Genomic DNA, 18,856 nt, shown 5'->3' on the forward strand with positions numbered 1-18,856 from the left:
ACTATAATAATAATTGTTTACTGACTAAACGTTATAATAATAATTGTTTACTGACTAAACGTTATAATAATAATTGTTTACTGACTAAACGTTATAATAATAATTGTTTACTGACTAAGCGTTATAATAATAATTAAGTCAAGAAGAAACTTACGTAAACTCTGTTGGTGTTGTAGACTGGCAAGACTGTTGTGAAGAGACCATCTGGTGCTGTGGTCATGTTGGTGCAGCGACCAGCTGCACACACCTCCATGGGGACACCACCTGCCGGAGTGCCGTCTGGCTTCTCAGCCCTCACCTGCAACATGTTAAAGAAGTTCTGGAGGTTTAGATATTTAGCAGACGAGGAGTCACAATAACGTGGTTGAAATATGTTGACCAAACCCCACACTAGAAAGTGAAGGGACGACGACGTTTCGGTCCGTCCTGGACCATTCTCAAGTCGATTGTGAAGAGACCATCACAATCGACTTTACATATTAATTTTATTAAGTTAGCAGTTTCTTAGATGCCGTCACTGTCATCCCTGATGACTAGCTTAGTCCTGGAAGACTGTAGGTTGCCAGGACAGTGTTCTGCTGTATGGCTAAACGCCATATATTTTTTTAAGTTTATATTTTACACGCTATACATTATTTGGTCTTGGAATTGTAAACAAGTTGATACTTGATGAGTCAGTAAGATCACAAAGTATCTAGGAAAATCGACACAGAACTTGAAGTAAGAGTTTCCAAGAATATACAATAATTACCATCTCCTGTTGAGTTATCACAATGATCTGTATCTTAACGTAACATAATTAACAATTAACGCTTATCCTAGGTAAAATAACAGTGAACAATGGCTGATTGCTATGTAAGTAGGTATGAAGAAGGCACCAAGTCTCGAAGACTGTTCTGCACGCCTGTGGGCTGAACAGTAAAACACTCCTGGATATTGTTCATGATGCAAATGTGCAAAAAAAAAAAAAAAAAAAAAAAAAAGACGATTGAAGTAAACAAAATAAAATTCGCTATGGATTTTATCGAGGGACAAGACACACGAGGTACATTTGTAAACAAGATTTCTAATAATTTTTAAAATCAGCCTGGACTATAAGGCAGGTGTGTCCCATTAGTGTAAACGAGTTATGAGTGTGATCGATATGCCACCTTACCCCAGCTGTTTCCTATCAGCTATGTTAGTAAGAGGAAGACATCGTCATCGTCCCCGCCACCGGGCACAGGAGCCGAGGACCCCTGGCGCATATCCCTTCTCAGCACCATGACAAGATCCTGATCATCAGGGAAAACTTCGCACTGCGGGGATCCAACAGCAATAGACACAGGAGGTGGGGGCACAGGAAGCAACTCGGAGCCCCTCACAGCCCCGTCACCGACGGCGGGGGATGCCGGAGCACCATACTTCTCCACCTCCTCCCAAGGCTCATCACGATGGGGAGACACACTCTGAACCCGCTTCGATCATTTCGAGACAGGCTGCCGGTCGTTCGAGTTATCACTCCCATCCTCCTGCACCACAACAGAACTCTCCGGCAGGTGTGCTTGTAAAGCACGACCCCCGAGAACCACAGCTTTAACAACCGGGGCTACCGGACCACACACTGCAGGAGACAACCCCTCGCGGACAGCCAGAGCGACAAGAGACACCGTATCCTGGGACATAGTAGGCAGATGCGGCTGAGACGGGGCGGGGCCACACTAACCTCCACGTCAACACCAACATCTGCACCCAGACGAGCCGCAGGATCCGACACCGGGGCAGCAGACATTAGGGAATCAACACACAAATCCCAGCACCCATTGACGGGTCCGAGGCCGACAACGGGGGAGAATCCTCCTCCCAGAAGAGGTTAATAGGGGTGACCCCGGTGCACCTCACACCCTGCAGCCTGGTGGCCCTGTAGGTCACACTTGAACACATCTGGAGCTGGCCCGTATGAAACAAACGAAAAGGGAAACGCAACAGCATGATGGAGGACAGTATATGATCCCTGAGGCGCATGGTGAGAGCGTGGCCACACGGGACCCGATTCTACCTCTCGGTGGGGACGGCGTTCATCCGCACATGAAGAACCCACCAAAAACGGGCAAAGTACCGACGTAGAAGGTCCTCAAGGAACTCGAAGGGTGCCCCATGCACTGCCACATACATCGTCATAGGACAGCGATCAGAGAAAGTCACTAATCCACCATTACCAAGAAGAGGGAAAGTGCCCCCATCATAGCACGTGACGAGATCACGGTAAACCACTGAGGAGCCAAACTTCACAATCGCACGTCCCCCAGCAAGCAGCTACACACCACACACAGCCTCCAAAGAAACACGTAACATGTCCAAAATCACCACTTCTACTTCTTGGTAGGAAGTATTACTGGAAAATTCCAGGCTTGACGACAGGTGGCACATGCTTCCCCATACTGCAGGCCGACACGGCCACTTTCAAGTCACGCCAGCAGCCACACCAAGGCCCGCACATCATGCCGGGTTGTCAACAAACCCCACACCGGCCAAGTAACAACTGGATAGGCAAAGAGAAGCGTCCTGCTCGCCACACCACCCAGCGCCGGACTGACGTGCTGTCAAACTGATCTCAAACGTTGTCGTTCTGGATTAAGTGATAATGTATGTCGTGTCTATGTTCACACTACGTACTGATATTTGTCATCCCAATGTTATCCCTGTGTCAACATTTCTTAATATTCTTTTGGTACTTGATAACTGAATTATTTAATTATCTATATTTATTGTGTTTAAGTTGATGTACAGTAATATTAACAGCTATTATTTATCTATTGCTCAGTCATTTATTTAACTGGTTAGTATGAACGTGTCAGTCTATTATTCTTGCTGGCGGAGTTAATAGTTTAGGGTTATAATAGTTTCGGGTTAAAAACTGTAAATAATGACGTAAACGAGTTTTTTTTGTTATACACGTGTGTGATCACATTTACACACACAGGTGACACGTCCAGCAGTCTAGTCGTGTCCATCTCCGAGTAGCAACAGTCTTGTCGTGTCCATCTCCCAGTAGCAACAGTCTTGTCGTGTCCATCTCCCAGTAGCAACAGTCTTGTCGTGTGCATCCCCCAGTAGCAACAGTCTTGACGTGTCCATCTCCCAGTAGCAACAGTCTTGTCGTGTCCATCTCCCAGTAGCAACAGTCTTGTCGTGTCCATCTCCCAGTAGCAACAGTCTTGTCGTGTGCATCCCCCAGTAGCAACAGTCTTGACGTGTCCATCTCCCAGTAGCAAGAGTCTTGACGTGTCCATCTCCCAGTAGCAACAGTCTTGTCGTGTCCATCTCCCAGTAGCAACAGTCTTGTCGTGTGCATCCCCCAGTAGCAACAGTCTTGACGTGTCCATCCACCAGTAGCAACAATAGGCGGTGATGAACGCCCAGAAGATGGAAATCAATGAACTATAAAATGTGTTGCACAGCAAGCCAAATCGACAATATTTAGTGAATAATAAAACATGAACATAAATTTGTTCTAACACATTTTTACAATTATAATTACCAACCTTGAGGGAGTAAGGAAGGTTCGGCTTCATGTAAGCGTCTTGGTAGATAGTTTTGAAGGACACGGCGTTTCGGGTGATGGAGACTGAGGCGTCCTTTTTAATTTCCACTCCAGTACCTTCCTCAGTGACGATGGCCGAGGCCTTGACACTGTACACGTCGCAGTCAATGATCCTCAGCTCCGATGCCTGCACCTCCACCTCCTTACACCCGGAGATCTGCAGTGAGAACCTTTCTTGTATATTGTGTCGGTGTTTGGAGGAATACACCACTTATGACAGTATACCCCATTAATTTACGTAACCCATTAGTTTACATAACCCATTAGTTTATGTAACCCATTAGTTTATGTAACCCATTAGTTTATGTAACCTATTAGTTTATGTACCCCATTACTTTACACAACCAATTAGTTTATATAACCCATTAGTTTACGAACCCATTAGTTTATGTAACCTATTAGTTTATGTAACCCATTAGTTTATGTAAACCTAATAGTTTATATAAACCATTAGTATACGTAAACCATTAGTTTACTTAACCCATTAGTTTGTCTCACAATAGTTTATGTAACCCATTAGTTTATGTAAAATCTTCAGCTTTTTCAAAGGATTAAGAATACTTGAAGGAGACCAATTGTGTGGAAATCACAGTAACACTGAGGTACTCACCGTAACACTGAGGTACTCACAGTAACACTGAGGTACTCACAGTAACACTGAGGTACTCACAGTAACACTGAGGTACTCACAGTAACACTGAGGTACTCACAGTAACACTGAGGTACTCACAGTAACACTGAGGTACTCACCGTAACACTGAGGTACTCACAGTAACACTGAGGTACTCACAGTAACACTGAGGTACTCACAGTAACACTGAGGTACTCACAGTAACACTGAGGTACTCACAGTAACACTGAGGTACTCACAGTAACACTGAGGTACTCACAGTAACACTGAGGTACTCACAGTAACACTGAGGTACTCACAGTAACACTGAGGTACTCACCGTAACACTGAGGTACTCACAGTAACACTGAGGTACTCACAGTAACACTAAGGTACTCACAGTAACACTGAGGTACTCACAGTAACACTGAGGTACTCACCGTAACGTTGTTGGTGACGTCCACCTTGCATTTCCTTCTCTGAGTGTTGTCCAGAGTCAGTGACAGGTTGCCCTTAACCGGTTGTCCGAAGGTGTAGCTGTAAACAAACATGACAGGTTAGACACGCACCAGGAGGCTCTCACGGACACGTACACAACAGTAAACAGTCACGCACCAGGAGGCTCTCACGGACACGTACACAACAGTAAACAGTCACGCACCAGGAGGCTCTCACTGACACGTGCACAACAGTAAACAGTCACGCACCAGGAGGCTCTCACGGACACGTACACAACAGTAAACAGTCACGCACCAGGAGGCTCTCACGGACACGTACACAACAGTAAACAGTCACGCACCAGGAGGCTCTCACTGACACGTGCACAACAGTAAACAGACACGCACCAGGAGACTCTCACTGACACGTGCACAACAGTAAACAGACACGCACCAGGAGGCTCTCACTGACACGTGCACAACAGTAAACAGACACGCACCAGGAGGCTCTCACGGACACGTGCACAACAGTAAACAGACACGCACCAGGAGGCTCTCACTGACACGTGCACAACAGTAAACAGACACGCACCAGGAGGCTCTCACGGACACGTGCACAACAGTAAACAGACACGCACCAGGAGGCTCTCACGGACACGTGCATAGCGTGATGTCGTCTTGCACGGACATCAGTGACCACCATTAGTGCACTACACATATTTCTACCATTTATATATACCCTTCAGTATATTCCCTGCAATATACATATACCTGGCAATATATACCTTGCAATATATACCCTGCAATATAGGGTACATACCCTGCACAACCTACCCTGCAATAAATACCCTTCAATATATACCCTGCAATATAGGGTACATACCCTGCAATACATACCCTGCAATATATACCTTGCAATATATACCCTGCAATATAGGGTACATACCCTGCAATAAATACCCTGCAATATATACCCTGCAATATATACCTTGCAATATATACCCTGCAATATAGGGTACATACCTTGCAATATATAAACCCTGCAAAATATTCCCTGCAATATATACCTTGCAATATATATATACGCAGCAATATATACCCTGCAATATATATATATATATATATATATATATATATATATATATATATATATATATATATATATATATATATATATATATATATATATATATATATATATATATGCGAACAAGCCTGAATGGTCCCCAGGACTATATGCAACTGAAAACTCACACCCCAGAAGTGACTCGAACCCATACTGCCAGGAGCAACGCAACTGGTATGTACAGGGACGCCTTAATCCGCTTGACCATCACAACCGGACAATAAGGAAGTGATAGCCGAAGCTATTTGAACCACTTCCCCGCCGGCACTCGGATGGTAATCTTGGGCATAGCATTTTATCAAGTAAGTAAGTAATTATCAAAAGAAGGCACCAAACCGGGAAGGCTATGTAGCACAATCAAATACGCAAAATAATCAGAGGGCGCTAAATATCACCAAGGATGCCAATACGAGAACAAAAACGCATAAGGCGAACGATATCAAAAGTATCCGAGTCACCAAGAATTCTATCGAGGGACAGGTGACCGCGAGGGGCGGTCGGAAAGCAGGACACACGCTCGTCCTGGAAGTCAGGACATTCAAGAAGGACATGCACGACCGTAAGAGGGACAATGCAACTAGGACAATAAGGAGCAGGGCGGCGCTCCATCAAGTGACCATGGGTTAAGTGAGTATGGCCAATACGCAACCTCGCCAGAGCTGTTTCCCACCGCCGGTTACGGTGGAAGGAGGACGGCCACGAGGAAACACAACATTTAAGAGTACGTAGCTTGTTACCAGTAACAGACAACCAAGAAGCCTGCCAACGGGTAAGGACTGAGGAATGGATAACCGGGTAAAAGTCGGAATACGGAATGCCTTTACGAGAGATGGGAAAAGAGCGGACAGCTTCCTTAGCGGCAGCATCCGCACGCTCATTTAAAGACACACCAATATGGCTGGGAACCCAACAAAACTCAACCGACTTAAATTTACTGTGAACGAGAAACAGCCAATGCTGGATCTCGACAACTACTGGATGAACCGGATTAAAGGACCCGAGAGCCATGAGGGCACTACGAGAGTCAACAACAACCACAAAGGAAGACTGACAACGAGAAAGCAAGAGACGAAGAGCATAGAGAATAGCATAAAGTTCCGCTGTAAAGATGCTAGTCTCCGGAGGCAAGCGACACATATAAGTGCGATCAGGAAAAACAACAGAGTAGCCAACACCGTCCGCTGACTTAGACCCATCGGTGAAGACAGAAACGGAGCGGGAGTGAGAAGAAAAGTGCTCGAGGAAAAGGCGCTTTAGAACCGTAGGAGGGGTAAAAGCTTTAGTGATACGGGTCAAGGAAGTACAAAACCGCGGAAGAGGGACCCTCCACGGGGGCAAAGAAGGAACAACACGAGGAGAAACATCAGAAATACGAACGGAGAGAGAATCCTGTAGGCGAGATAACCGGACAGAAAGAGGGAGGTGGTGAAGAGGAACAGGAACCGCAGGAGGGGTAAAAGTTAAAGCACGACAGAGGCGAGAGGAAGGATGTTGCAAGGACCGCGCAAGATAGCGAAGACAGTAGCGATCACGGCGGTCCTGGAGAGACAGGAAGCCAGTGTCAACATATAAGCTAAGGATGGGAGTCGAACGAAAGGCACCAGAACCGAGGCGCAACCCAGTATGGTGCAAAGCATCAAGACGGCGAAGAGTAGAAGGAGAAGCAGACGAGTAAGCAGGGCAACCATAATCGAGCTTAGACAGGACGAGAGAGGAATGTAAAGCAAGGAGAGTGCGCCTATCTGCCCCCCAAGAAGTATGGGACAAGACCCGAAGGAGGGTAAGGGCCTTAGAGCACTCAACACGGAGGTAAGAGATATGGGGAGACCAAGACAAACGAGTGTCAAGGAATAACCCCAAAAGCTTCGTGGAATCTTTGTATTCAAGGGGATGACCATAAAGTGACAAAGAGGGACGAAGAACAACCCGTTTCCGCGTAAAAGTCATGGCACAAGTATTAGAAGTAGAGAACTTGAAGCCATGACCTGTGGCCCAAGACGACACGGCATCAATTGCAAGTTGAAGCCTGCGTTGAAGGAGAGGCGAATCATCACCCTGACAACAAAGGGTAAGATCATCGACATAGAGAGCGGAGAAGACACCAGAAGGAAGAGAGGAAAGAAGACCATTGAGGGCAACCAGAAAAAGAGTAGTGCTCAGAACACTACCCTGGGGCACACCTTCGTATTGCTGAAAAGAGGGAGAGAGAGCGGTACCAAGGCGCACCCGAAAGGAACGACGAGAGAGGAAGCTGCGGAGAAAGAGAGGGAGATGACCACGAAGGCCAAAAGAATGAAGTTGAGATAGGATATGATAACGCCAAGTGGTGTCGTAAGCCTTTTCTAGGTCAAAAAGGACGGCAACAACGGAGGTCTTCGCAGCAAAAGCAGTACGAATATAGACCTCCAAGTTCACCAGGACATCTGTCGTGCTGCGGCACTTGCGGAAACCAAATTGAGAAGGGGAGAGGAGGTGATGGTGTTCCAGGAACCACATCAGACGAACGTTAACCATACGTTCAAAGCGTTTGCAGACACAACTTGTGAGAGCAATAGGGCGAAAGTCCTTAGGGGAAGTACCCAGAGACCCCGGTTTGCGAACAGGGAGGACAACGGCATCGAGCCAGTCCTCAGGGACTGACGACGACTCCCAGATCCGATTATACAGACTCAGTAAATACTGAGACGTGCTCGGAGGGAGATGGCGAAGCATCTCATAATGAATACCATCGGAGCCCGCCGCCGTAGAACCGCAGAGGGCCAGGGCAGAACGAAGTTCAGAGAGAGAGAAGGGATCATTATAGGGAAGCTGAAGATGAGTGCAGAAATCTAAAGGACGAGACTCAAGGACAGGTTTACGAAGAAGGAAAGATTGGGGAAGATGAAGACCAGAGCTAACAGAAGAAAAGTGGGAACCCAGTTCGGAAGCGACCTGCAACGGGTCCGCCACAAGAGTATCATGGAGGTGAAGGACCGGTGAAACATCGGGAACGAACTTACCCGCTATCTTGCGGATATACGCTTCCAGATCTGGGCCAGAGAGGTCTCGGACGTAATTGTTGAGACATAAGATGCCCAACATTCACGTTTAGCCGTACGGATGGCCCTACGGGCCACCGCACTCGCTTTCCGAAAGAAAAGAAAAGAATCGGTCGTCTGCCTACGGCGGTGCCTCTTCCAGGCTGCACGCTTACAGCGGACAGCCCGAGCACAGTCCGCATTCCACCAGGGAACGCACTTCCGTGGACCCCGAGAGGAAGAGCGAGGAATAGAGCGGAGGGCAGCGTTGAAGACAGTGTCATGAAAAAGGAGGAGAGCGCGAGAGAGAGGCAGAAGGGAGAGGTCAGGGAGAGCAGCACTGAGGGTAAATAGGGTCCAGTCTGCCTTAGCAAACTGCCACCTAGGGAAAGAGAGGGAAGGGCGAAAAGAGAAAAAGGAAACAAGGATGGGGAAATGATCACTTCCATGGAGGTCATCAAGAACCTGCCACGTGAAATCTAAGTAAAGAGAAGAAGAGCAGAGAGAAAGATCAAGACAAGAAAGGGTGCGAGTCCGAGAGTCCAAATGAGTGGGCTCACCAGAATTCAGAAGAGACAGGGAAGAAGAGAGGAAGGGGAAGTGGTTCAAATAGCTTCGGCTATCACTTCCTTATTGTCCGGTCGTGATGGTCAAGCGGATTAAGGCGTCCCTGTACATACCAGTTGCGTTGCTCCTGGCAGTATGGGTTCGAGTCACTTCTGGGGTGTGAGTTTTCAGTTGCATATAGTTCTGGGGACCATTCAGGCTTGTTCGCATTTGTGTTCCTCACGTGTGCCCCAAAGAATGAAGTGATTTGATAAAATGCTATGCCCAAGATTACCATCCAATTGCCGGCGGGGAAGTGGTTCAAATAGCTTCGGCTATCACTTCCTTATTGTCCGGTCGTGATGGTCAAGCGGATTAAAGCGTCCCTGTACATACCAGTTGTGTTGCTCCTGGCAGTATGGGTTCGAGTCACTTCTGGAGTGTGAGTTTTCAGTTGCATATAGTCCTGGGGACCATTCAGGCTTGTTCGCATTTGTGTTCCTCACGTGTGCCCCAAAAATGAGGTGATTTGATAAAATGCTATGCCCAAGATTACCATCTGAGTGCCGGCGGGGAAGTGGTTCAAATAGCTTCGGCTATCACTTCCTTATTGTCCGGTCGTGATGGTCAAGCGGATTAAGGCGTCCCTGTACATACCAGTTGCGTTGCTCCTGGCAGTATGGGTTCGAGTCACTTCTGGGTTGTGAGTTTTCAGTTGCATATAGTCCTGGGGACCATTCAGGCTTGTTCGCATTTGTGTTCCTCACGTGTGCCCCAAAGAATGAGGTGATTTGATAAAATGCTATGCCCAAGATTACCATCCGAGTGCCGGCGGGGAAGTGGTTCAAATAGCTTCGGCTATCACTTCCTTATCGTCCGGTCGTGATGGTCAAGCGCATTAAGGCGTCCCTGTACATACCAGTTGCGTTGCTCCTGGCAGTATGGGTTCGAGTCACTTCTGGGGTGTGAGTTTTCAGTTGCATATAGTCCTGGGGACCATTCAGGCTTGTTCGCATTTGTGTTCCTCACGTGTGCCCCAAAGAATGAGGTGATTTGATAAAATGCTATGCCCAAGATTATCATCCGAGTGCCGGCGGGGATGTGGTTCAAATAGCTTCGGCTATCACTTCCTTATTGTCCGGTCGTGATGGTCAAGCGGATTAAGGCGTCCCTGTACATACCAGTTGCGTTGCTCCTGGCAGTATGGGTTCGAGTCACTTCTGGGGTGTGAGTTTTCAGTTGCATATAGTCCTGGGGACCATTCAGGCTTGTTCGCATATATATATATATATATATATATATATATATATATATATATATATATATATATATATATATATATATATATATATATAGTGTACACTTTATTATGCAAGGTTATACAGTTACATATCTGATTTTATACAAAAAATTAACATTAAGAGGACACAAAAAAAAGTTCGCTTCCTAGAGGCTGTAGATTTCCTCGAACTCCTCCGACGCCGGGCAGGAACTGAGGATGCAGCGAGCATTCCCCCTCTGGATCGCGACACTGAGGCGCTGAAAGAGAAAACTTGCTGCTCTAGGGTCTCTTGTGGTGTCAATGAGCTTGGAACCAAGATCCTTAAGAAACCTTCTTGCACTCTCTCCCCATGGGCCTAGGGTCTCAGACCCTATTGGAACGAAGTTGTACCGATGATCTAATTGCCTGTACTTGGCTGACTTGTCTCTTTCTTTGCGTGTCGCCGCGGCTCCTGCTTGGCCGGCAGAGAGGTTGATGTATGTGGTTGCCAGGGTGGATACACAAGTATAGTCCCACGCCAACTGTCTGCCACCCTTCCACTGTCGCAGTGTGATTCCGTCTGGTCGGCCGGCAAAGCTAACAGAGTCACGGTTCAGTAGGTTGCGGGTCTCTCTCTCCGCTGGACACTGAGCAGAGGCAAGGCTTCTTTTAATGATGTCATTGACTTCGTCGTGTCTAGTGTGCCAACCACATGATTTTCCACAGTGCAGGCCATGCAATCCATTTTCGTCAGCATCTGCCTCGCCGCAAATACACCTATGAACAGTGTGAATAGGGGCAGCAAGACGGAGAGCGACTTCAATACGGAGCTCCTGCGGATTAAGACGTGTACCTGTCGCAGACCTAGGGACTGCCAAAAGGAAGTCCCCTGCATGGGGAGCCTGCACAGCTGTGAGGCGTGCACGATCACTGGGGGTTGTTGCTGCCTCCAGCAAAGCTGTGGCTTCTTTGTCTACAATGGGGCTGTCCCAACTGGATTGTTTCTTGGCTTTCGGCATGGCTGGTCTGAGTGCTGGGTCTGCCATGGCACCCCATTTCGTGTCGCATTCCATGTAGTGGGGGTCCTGTATCCCCGCTACATCACTCAGGGTGTCAGGTAGAATTTCCTTAACCAGGTCATCTGATGCTGAGGAGGAAGACAGGAAGGCTGGGACAGCAATTTGGGTAGCAGTGCGGACACCCAAGCCACCGAGCCTAACAGGAAGAGTGGCTTGTTTCCACTGGCATTCGTTGAGGGAGAGGTTAACAACTTTTTCCAGCATGGTCTTCAGTAAGAGGTCATACTCTTCAAGCTTTCGGCTGTCGTAAGATGGGGCGCACCTCAGAAAGTAGGTTAGCCTCGGAAGGGATAGGCATTTGGTGAGGAGATAAAAAGCATCGTGGGCATCGATGTCACCTATTCTGTCTTCCATCCTCCTAAGGTCTGCGATTTTCTTGTCAAGGATCTCCTCAATGGCGTTAGACCCGAGGGGGGCTCCAAGGAGGGTGCTGTTCTCGGCCCTAATGACATGGGCTCCAGGCAAGGCAGACCTTATTCTAGCTACGATGTCTGGGTTGGAAGAGACTACTTCACACTTGGAAGGGTTCAGGACAAGACCCAGGCTTACTTCTTGCTCTCTTATTTTCCTGATATCTGCCAAGAGATGGTTTACGGTGCCAGCTATAGTGCCATCATCCAAAAACCAGATGTTGAACTCGCTGGACAAGCTTCCTGTGATTTCTTTTAAGACTAAGCAGAAAAGAAGGGGAGCAAGAGGATCACCTTGCTGAACACCTTCACATTATCTGATTTCATGTTCACCAAAGAGTAGTTTTGACTCACCACAGTAGAGGGGAGAGGGGCCGGAAATGGCGATGTACGGCACAAAGTACTGCATCTCTTCTGACCATGTTGAAGGCATTCTTAAAGTCCAGTTTGAGCAGGGCCTTTTCATCAGAAATGTTGGTGATGTATGCTCGTGCTGCATGAACAGCCGCTTCAGAGCCTTGGGGGATTCCAAATCCTAGCTGGATTGGTTTCAGCAATTCAGCCGCTTGCTGGCTGACTACCTTCGTAGCAGCCTTGGCAATCAGGCGTCGGAGAGTGTTGCCAAGAGCGATTGGCCTGATTCCTTCGTCCTTCTTTTTGAGAGCACAGAGGGAGGCACCAAAAAAGAGAGGCCTGATGACCTCAGGTATCTCACCAGCCAGGCACATGTTGACGAACCTTGTGAGTTCCATAAGAAGATCTTGTGCTGCATCACCAACTGCAGGATTTAACATTTGCTTGATGTGTTGAGGTTTTAACCCTGTAAAGCCGCCTGCTGACCCAGGTGGAAAAGAAAGGGCTGCTTTGTAGACCTCAGATTCACCAACGATTAATGGGTCTGAAATGGTGTCGGCTGATGGCGGAACGATGTTGTCGCCTTGAGGGGCTCTGGGTGGGTGCTTGCTTTGCAGGGCCCGTACTGTGGCAGAGTTTCGAGGAACAATTTTCTCGTCACTGGTGAGGACTCTAATAGCACTTGCGGTATTTCCCTCTTCAATTTTTTTGGTGATTTGTGCTCTGATTTTGTACGTTTCCGGTATGTTGTTGTTACCATTTCTGCGGTGGGTGTGTTTTGCTCGGAGAGGCAGGCGAACTAGGTTGTCCCCCCCTTGGGTATTCATTTATCGCCCTCAGGACCGAGGAAGCAAGTGATTTGTCCCTCCTTGGAGGGACGGTGAGGCATACATTGCCAAACAGAAAGACATTATGCCACGCTTGAATGTTTTCCGGGGCATCATTGACCTTTTTCAGAAGATTACAGAGTGTGGCTGCTGCATTTGGGCGGGCTGCTTTTGGGATGTGTGGTAATGTTCTAGCAGACGTCGCTATGATCGCTTGGGTGAGGTTTTCAGATGAGATTAGAATAATGGGAGTCTCTTCTCTAACTGTCAATGGCAGCTGGCCATTGCTTCCCTTTGGAAGCTGGTGGGAACCACTGCATCTTACCTCGTTGACGGTGTGAAAGCGGATAACACCACCGTTGGAGTTTATGGCGGAGTTTTTGTTGCATACTCGGCAAAAACCTCTTTTAGGAGCAGTTGTTGGTATCTCAAGGCTTGTGGAGTCCTGCCTGACCGCTGGGACCCCTTCCATTTCAACTCTGTTGGGAGAGTTAAACTGTGCATTGTTCTATAGAAGGGGGGGGGGCAAACAGACTGGGTCATGGCCAAGCAACTGCCAGCAACTGGGTGTGGAGCCAGCAACTGGGTGAGGAGCCAGCAACTGGTTGTGGAGCCAGCAACTGGGTGTGGAGGCAGCAACTGGGTGTGGAGCCAGCAACTGGGTGTGGAGGCAGCAACTGGGTGTGGAGCCAGCAACTGGGTGTGGAGCCAGCAACTGGGTGTGGAGCCAGCAACTGGGTGTGGAGCCAGCAACTGGGTGTGGAGCCAGCAACTGGGTGTGGAGCCAGCAACTGAGTGTGGAGCCAGCAACTGGGTGTGGAGCCAGCAACTGGGTGTGGAGCCAGCAACTGGGTGAGGAGCCAGCAACTGGGTGTGGAGCCAGCAACTGGGTGAGGAGCCAGCAACTGGGTGAGGAGCCAGCAACTGGGTGAGGAGCCAGCAACTGGGTGTGGAGCCAGCAACTGGGTGAGGAGCCAGCAACTGGGTGTGGAGCCAGCAACTGGGTGAGGAGCCAGCAACTGGGTGTGGAGCCAGCAACTGGGTGAGGAGCCAGCAACTGGGTGAGGAGCCAGCAACTGGGTGAGGAGCCAGCAACTGGGTGTGGAGCCAGCAACTGGGTGAGGAGCCAGCAACTGGGTGTGGAGGCATCAACTGGGTGTGGAGGCATCAACTGGGTGTGGAGCCAGCAACTGGGTGAGGAGCCAGCAACTGGGTGTGGAGCCAGCAACTGGGTGAGGAGCCAGCAACTGGGTGAGGAGCCAGCAACTGGGTGAGGAGCCAGCAACTGGGTGTGGAGGCATCAACTGGGTGTGGAGGCATCAACTGGGTGTGGAGGCATCAACTGGGTGTGGAGCCAGCAACTGGGTATATATATATATATATATATATATATATATATATATATATATATATATATATATATATATATATATATATATATATATATATATATATATATATATATATATATATATATATATATATATATATATATATGTCGTACCTAGTAGCCAGAACTCACTTCTCAGCCTACTATGCAAGGCCCGTTTTGCCTAATAAGCCAAGTTTTCATGAATTAATTGTTTTTCGACTACCTAACCTACCTAACCTAACCTAACCTAACTTTTTCGGTTACCTAACCCAACCTAACCTATAGAGATAGGTTAGGTTAGGTAGGGTTGGTTAGGTTCGGTCATATATCTACTTTAATTTTATCTCCAATAAGAATCAAATGACCTCATACATAATGAAATGGGTAGCTTTATCATTTCATAAGAATAAAATTAGAGCAAATTCATGAAAACTTGGCTTATTAGGCAAATTGGGCCTTGCATAGTAGGCTGAGAAGTGAGTTCTGGCTACTAGGTACGACATATATATATATATGTGTATATATATATATATATATATATATATATATATATATATATATATATATATATATATATATATATATATATATATATATATATATATATAACTGAAAACTCACACCCCAGAAGTGACTCGAACCCATACTCCCAGAAGCAACACAAATGCGAACAAGCCTGAATGGTCCCCAGGACAATATGCAACTGAAAACTCACACCCCAGAATATTGGGGTGTGAGTTGTTGCATATTGTCCTGGGGACCATTCAGGCTTGTTCGCATTTGTGTTCCTCACGTGTGCCCCAAAGAATGAGGTGATTTGGTAAAATGCTATGCCCAAGATTACTATCCGAGTGCCGGCGGTGGGGTGGTTCAAATAGCCTCGGGTATCACCTCATTTTGTCCGGTCGTGATGGTCAAGTGGATTAAGGCGTCTTGGACATACCAGTTGCGTTGCTTCTGGGAGTATGGGTTCGAGTCACTTCTGGGGTGTGAGTTTTCAGTTGCATATTGTCCTGGGGACCATTCAGGCTTGTTCGCATTTGTGTTCCTCATGTGTGCCCCAAAGAATGAGGTGATTTGGTAAAATGCTATGCCCAAGATTACTATCCGAGTGCCGGCGGTGGGGTGGTTCAAATAGCCTCGGCTATCACCTCATTTTGTCCGGTCGTGATGGTCAAGTGGATTAAGGCGTCTTGTACATACCAGTTGCGTTGCTTCTGGGAGTATGGATTCGAGTCACTTCTGGGGTGTGAGTTTTCAGTTGCATATTGTCCTGGGGACCATTCAGGCTTGTTCGCATTTGTGTTCCTCACGTGTGCCCCAAAGAATGAGGTGATTTGGTAAAATGCTATGCCCAAGATTACTATCCGAGTGCCGGCGGTGGGGTGGTTCAAATAGCCTCGGGTATCACCTCATTTTGTCCGGTCGTGATGGTCAAGTGGATTAAGGCGTCTTGTACATACCAGTTGCGTTGCTTCTGGGAGTATGGGTTCGAGTCACTTCTGGGGTGTGAGTTTTCAGTTGCATATTGTCCTGGGGACCATTCAGGCTTGTTCACATTTGTGTTCCTCACGTGTGCCCCAAAGAATGAGGTGATTTGGTAAAATGCTATGCCCAAGATTACTATCCGAGTGCCGGCGGTGGGGTGGTTCAAATAGCCTCGGCTATCACCTCATTTTGTCCGGTCGTGATGGTCAAGTGGATTAAGGCGTCTTGTACATACCAGTTGCGTTGCTTCTGGGAGTATGGGTTCGAGTCACTTCTGGGGTGTGAGTTTTCAGTTGCATATTGTCCTGGGGACCATTCAGGCTTGTTCGCATTTGTGTTCCTCACGTGTGCCCCAAAGAATGAGGTGATTTGGTAAAATGCTATGCCCAAGATTACTATCCGAGTGCCGGCGGTGGGGTGGTTCAAATAGCCTCGGCTATCACCTCATTTTGTCCGGTCGTGATGGTCAAGTGGATTAAGGCGTCTTGTACATACCAGTTGCGTTGCTTCTGGGAGTATGGGTTCGAGTCACTTCTGGGGTGTGAGTTTTCAGTTGCATATTGTCCTGGGGACCATTCAGGCTTGTTCGCATTTGTGTTCCTCACGTGTGCCCCAAAGAATGAGGTGATTTGGTAAAATGCTATGCCCAAGATTACTATCCGAGTGCCGGCGGTGGGGTGGTTCAAATAGCCTCGGCTATCACCTCATTTTGTCCGGTCGTGATGGTCAAGTGGATTAAGGCGTCTTGTACATACCAGTTGCGTTGCTTCTGGGAGTATGGGTTCGAGTCACTTCTGGGGTGTGAGTTTTCAGTTGCATATTGTCCTGGGGACCATTCAGGCTTGTTCGCATATATATATATATATATATATATATATATATATATATATATATATATATATATATATATATATATATATATATATATATATATATATATATATATATATATATATATATTATATATATGTCGTACCTAGTAGCCAGAATGCACTTCTCGGCCTACTATGCAATTCCCGATTTGCCTAATAAGCCAAGTTTTCTTGAATTATTAAATTTCCTCTAATTTTTTTCTTATGAAATGATAACGCTACCCATTTCATTATGCATGAGGTCAATTTTTTTTATTGGAGTTAAAATTAACGTAGATATATGACCGAACCTAACCAACCCTACCTAACCTAACCTATATCTATAGGTTAGGTTAGGTTAGGTAGCCGAAAAAGTTAGGTTAGGTTAGTTTAGGTAGGTTAGGTAGTCGAGAAACAATTAATTCATGAAAACTTGGCTTATTAGGCAAATTGGGCCTTGCATAGTAGGCTGAGAAGTGCGTTCTGGCTACTAGGTACGACATATATATATATATATATATATATATATATATATATATATATATATATATATATATATATATATATATATATATGTTTATATATATATATATATATATATATATATATATATATATATATATATATATATATATATATATGTATATATATATATATATGTCGTACCTAGTAGCCAGAACGCACTTCTCGGCCTACTATTCAAGGCCCGATTTGCCTAATAAGCCAAGTTTTCCTGAATTAATATATTTTCTCTAATTTTTTTCTATGAAATGATAAAGCTACCCATTTCATTATGTATGAGGTCATTTTTTTGGTATTGGAGTTAAAATTAACGTAGATATATGACCGAACCTAACCAACCCTACCTAACCTAACTTAACCTATCTCTATAGGTTAGGTTAGGTTAAGTAGCCGAAAAAGTTAGGTTAGGTTAGGTAGGTTAGGTAGTCGAAAAACAATTAATTCATGAAAACTTGGCTTATTAGGCAAATCGGGCCTTGCATAGTAGGCAGAGAAGTGCGTTCTGGCTACTAGGTACGACATATATATATATATATATATATATATATATATATATATATATATATATATATATATATATATATATATATATATATATATATATATGGTGTGACGATAATCTCTTTCAAGAGAGATTGAGCCTGCTCTTCCCTACATATATACGTCGTTCAAGTACAAGATATTATATTGAAGATAAGTCCACCAGTATCGCCATACGTTTTGCCCAGGAAGCAAATCGTACCATGCACACCCCGACACACCGGCTGCAGCCCGCCGTAACCAGCAAACTGCTCATTCTCCGCCTGCCTGTTGCTGATTGGCTGGTGTCTCGCCGCACCTGCACTCACGCCACCACCAGGAGTCGACGTCTGGGCAGCAGCACGCCGTACTCCTCAGAATATCTCTGTGTTCGTTGGAGTTGACATCTCTCGCTAGTAGACTAAGCCTTGGCTTTCGTGTACTAAGGGAGGTGGCGGCTTGAAGCCAGTATTCCAGCACCTCACTTATTTGATTTATTTAACTTGCATTCTTGTCTTAGAGTAACTTTTCATTACCAGTAATTATTCATGTTGTTTTGTTTGTTGACCTGTTCTGAATTTTATGAGATTGTCTTTATTCATGTCTTGTTTTCTAGAGTAATTAAAATTTCATTGTTTATATACTTTGTGTTTTGTGTGTCTTCCCATTACCTTACCACAGACGAAAGGACAAACTTCTCTCTTTTTTTTGTTATGTGACGAGGCCCTGCCCCCAGCTTTTGAAACAGCCGAACACCAACGCTTTACCGTCACAATATATATATATATATGTCGTACCTAGTAGCCAGAACGCACTTCTCAGCCTACTATGCAAGGCCCGATTTGCCTAATAAG

The 18,856-nt window shown here is 46.2% G+C and overlaps 1 protein-coding gene across 1 annotated transcript in view; it reads right to left on the reverse strand.

Annotated features, from left to right (window-relative positions):
• Positions 1-18,856, reverse strand: part of LOC123749092 (murinoglobulin-1-like) — a 267,218-nt gene that overhangs the window by 164,433 nt on the left and 83,929 nt on the right. Inside the window, exons 6-8 of the mRNA XM_069326609.1 lie at positions 4,634-4,730; positions 3,525-3,740; positions 155-298 (exon numbers count right to left, since the gene is read on the reverse strand). Coding sequence (XP_069182710.1) covers positions 155-298; positions 3,525-3,740; positions 4,634-4,730 — 457 coding nt within the window. The remainder of the gene's footprint in view (positions 1-154; positions 299-3,524; positions 3,741-4,633; positions 4,731-18,856) is intronic.

This window comes from Procambarus clarkii, chromosome 18 (genome assembly GCF_040958095.1).
Source record: "Procambarus clarkii isolate CNS0578487 chromosome 18, FALCON_Pclarkii_2.0, whole genome shotgun sequence".
NCBI classification, from domain to species: domain Eukaryota; kingdom Metazoa; phylum Arthropoda; class Malacostraca; order Decapoda; family Cambaridae; genus Procambarus; species Procambarus clarkii.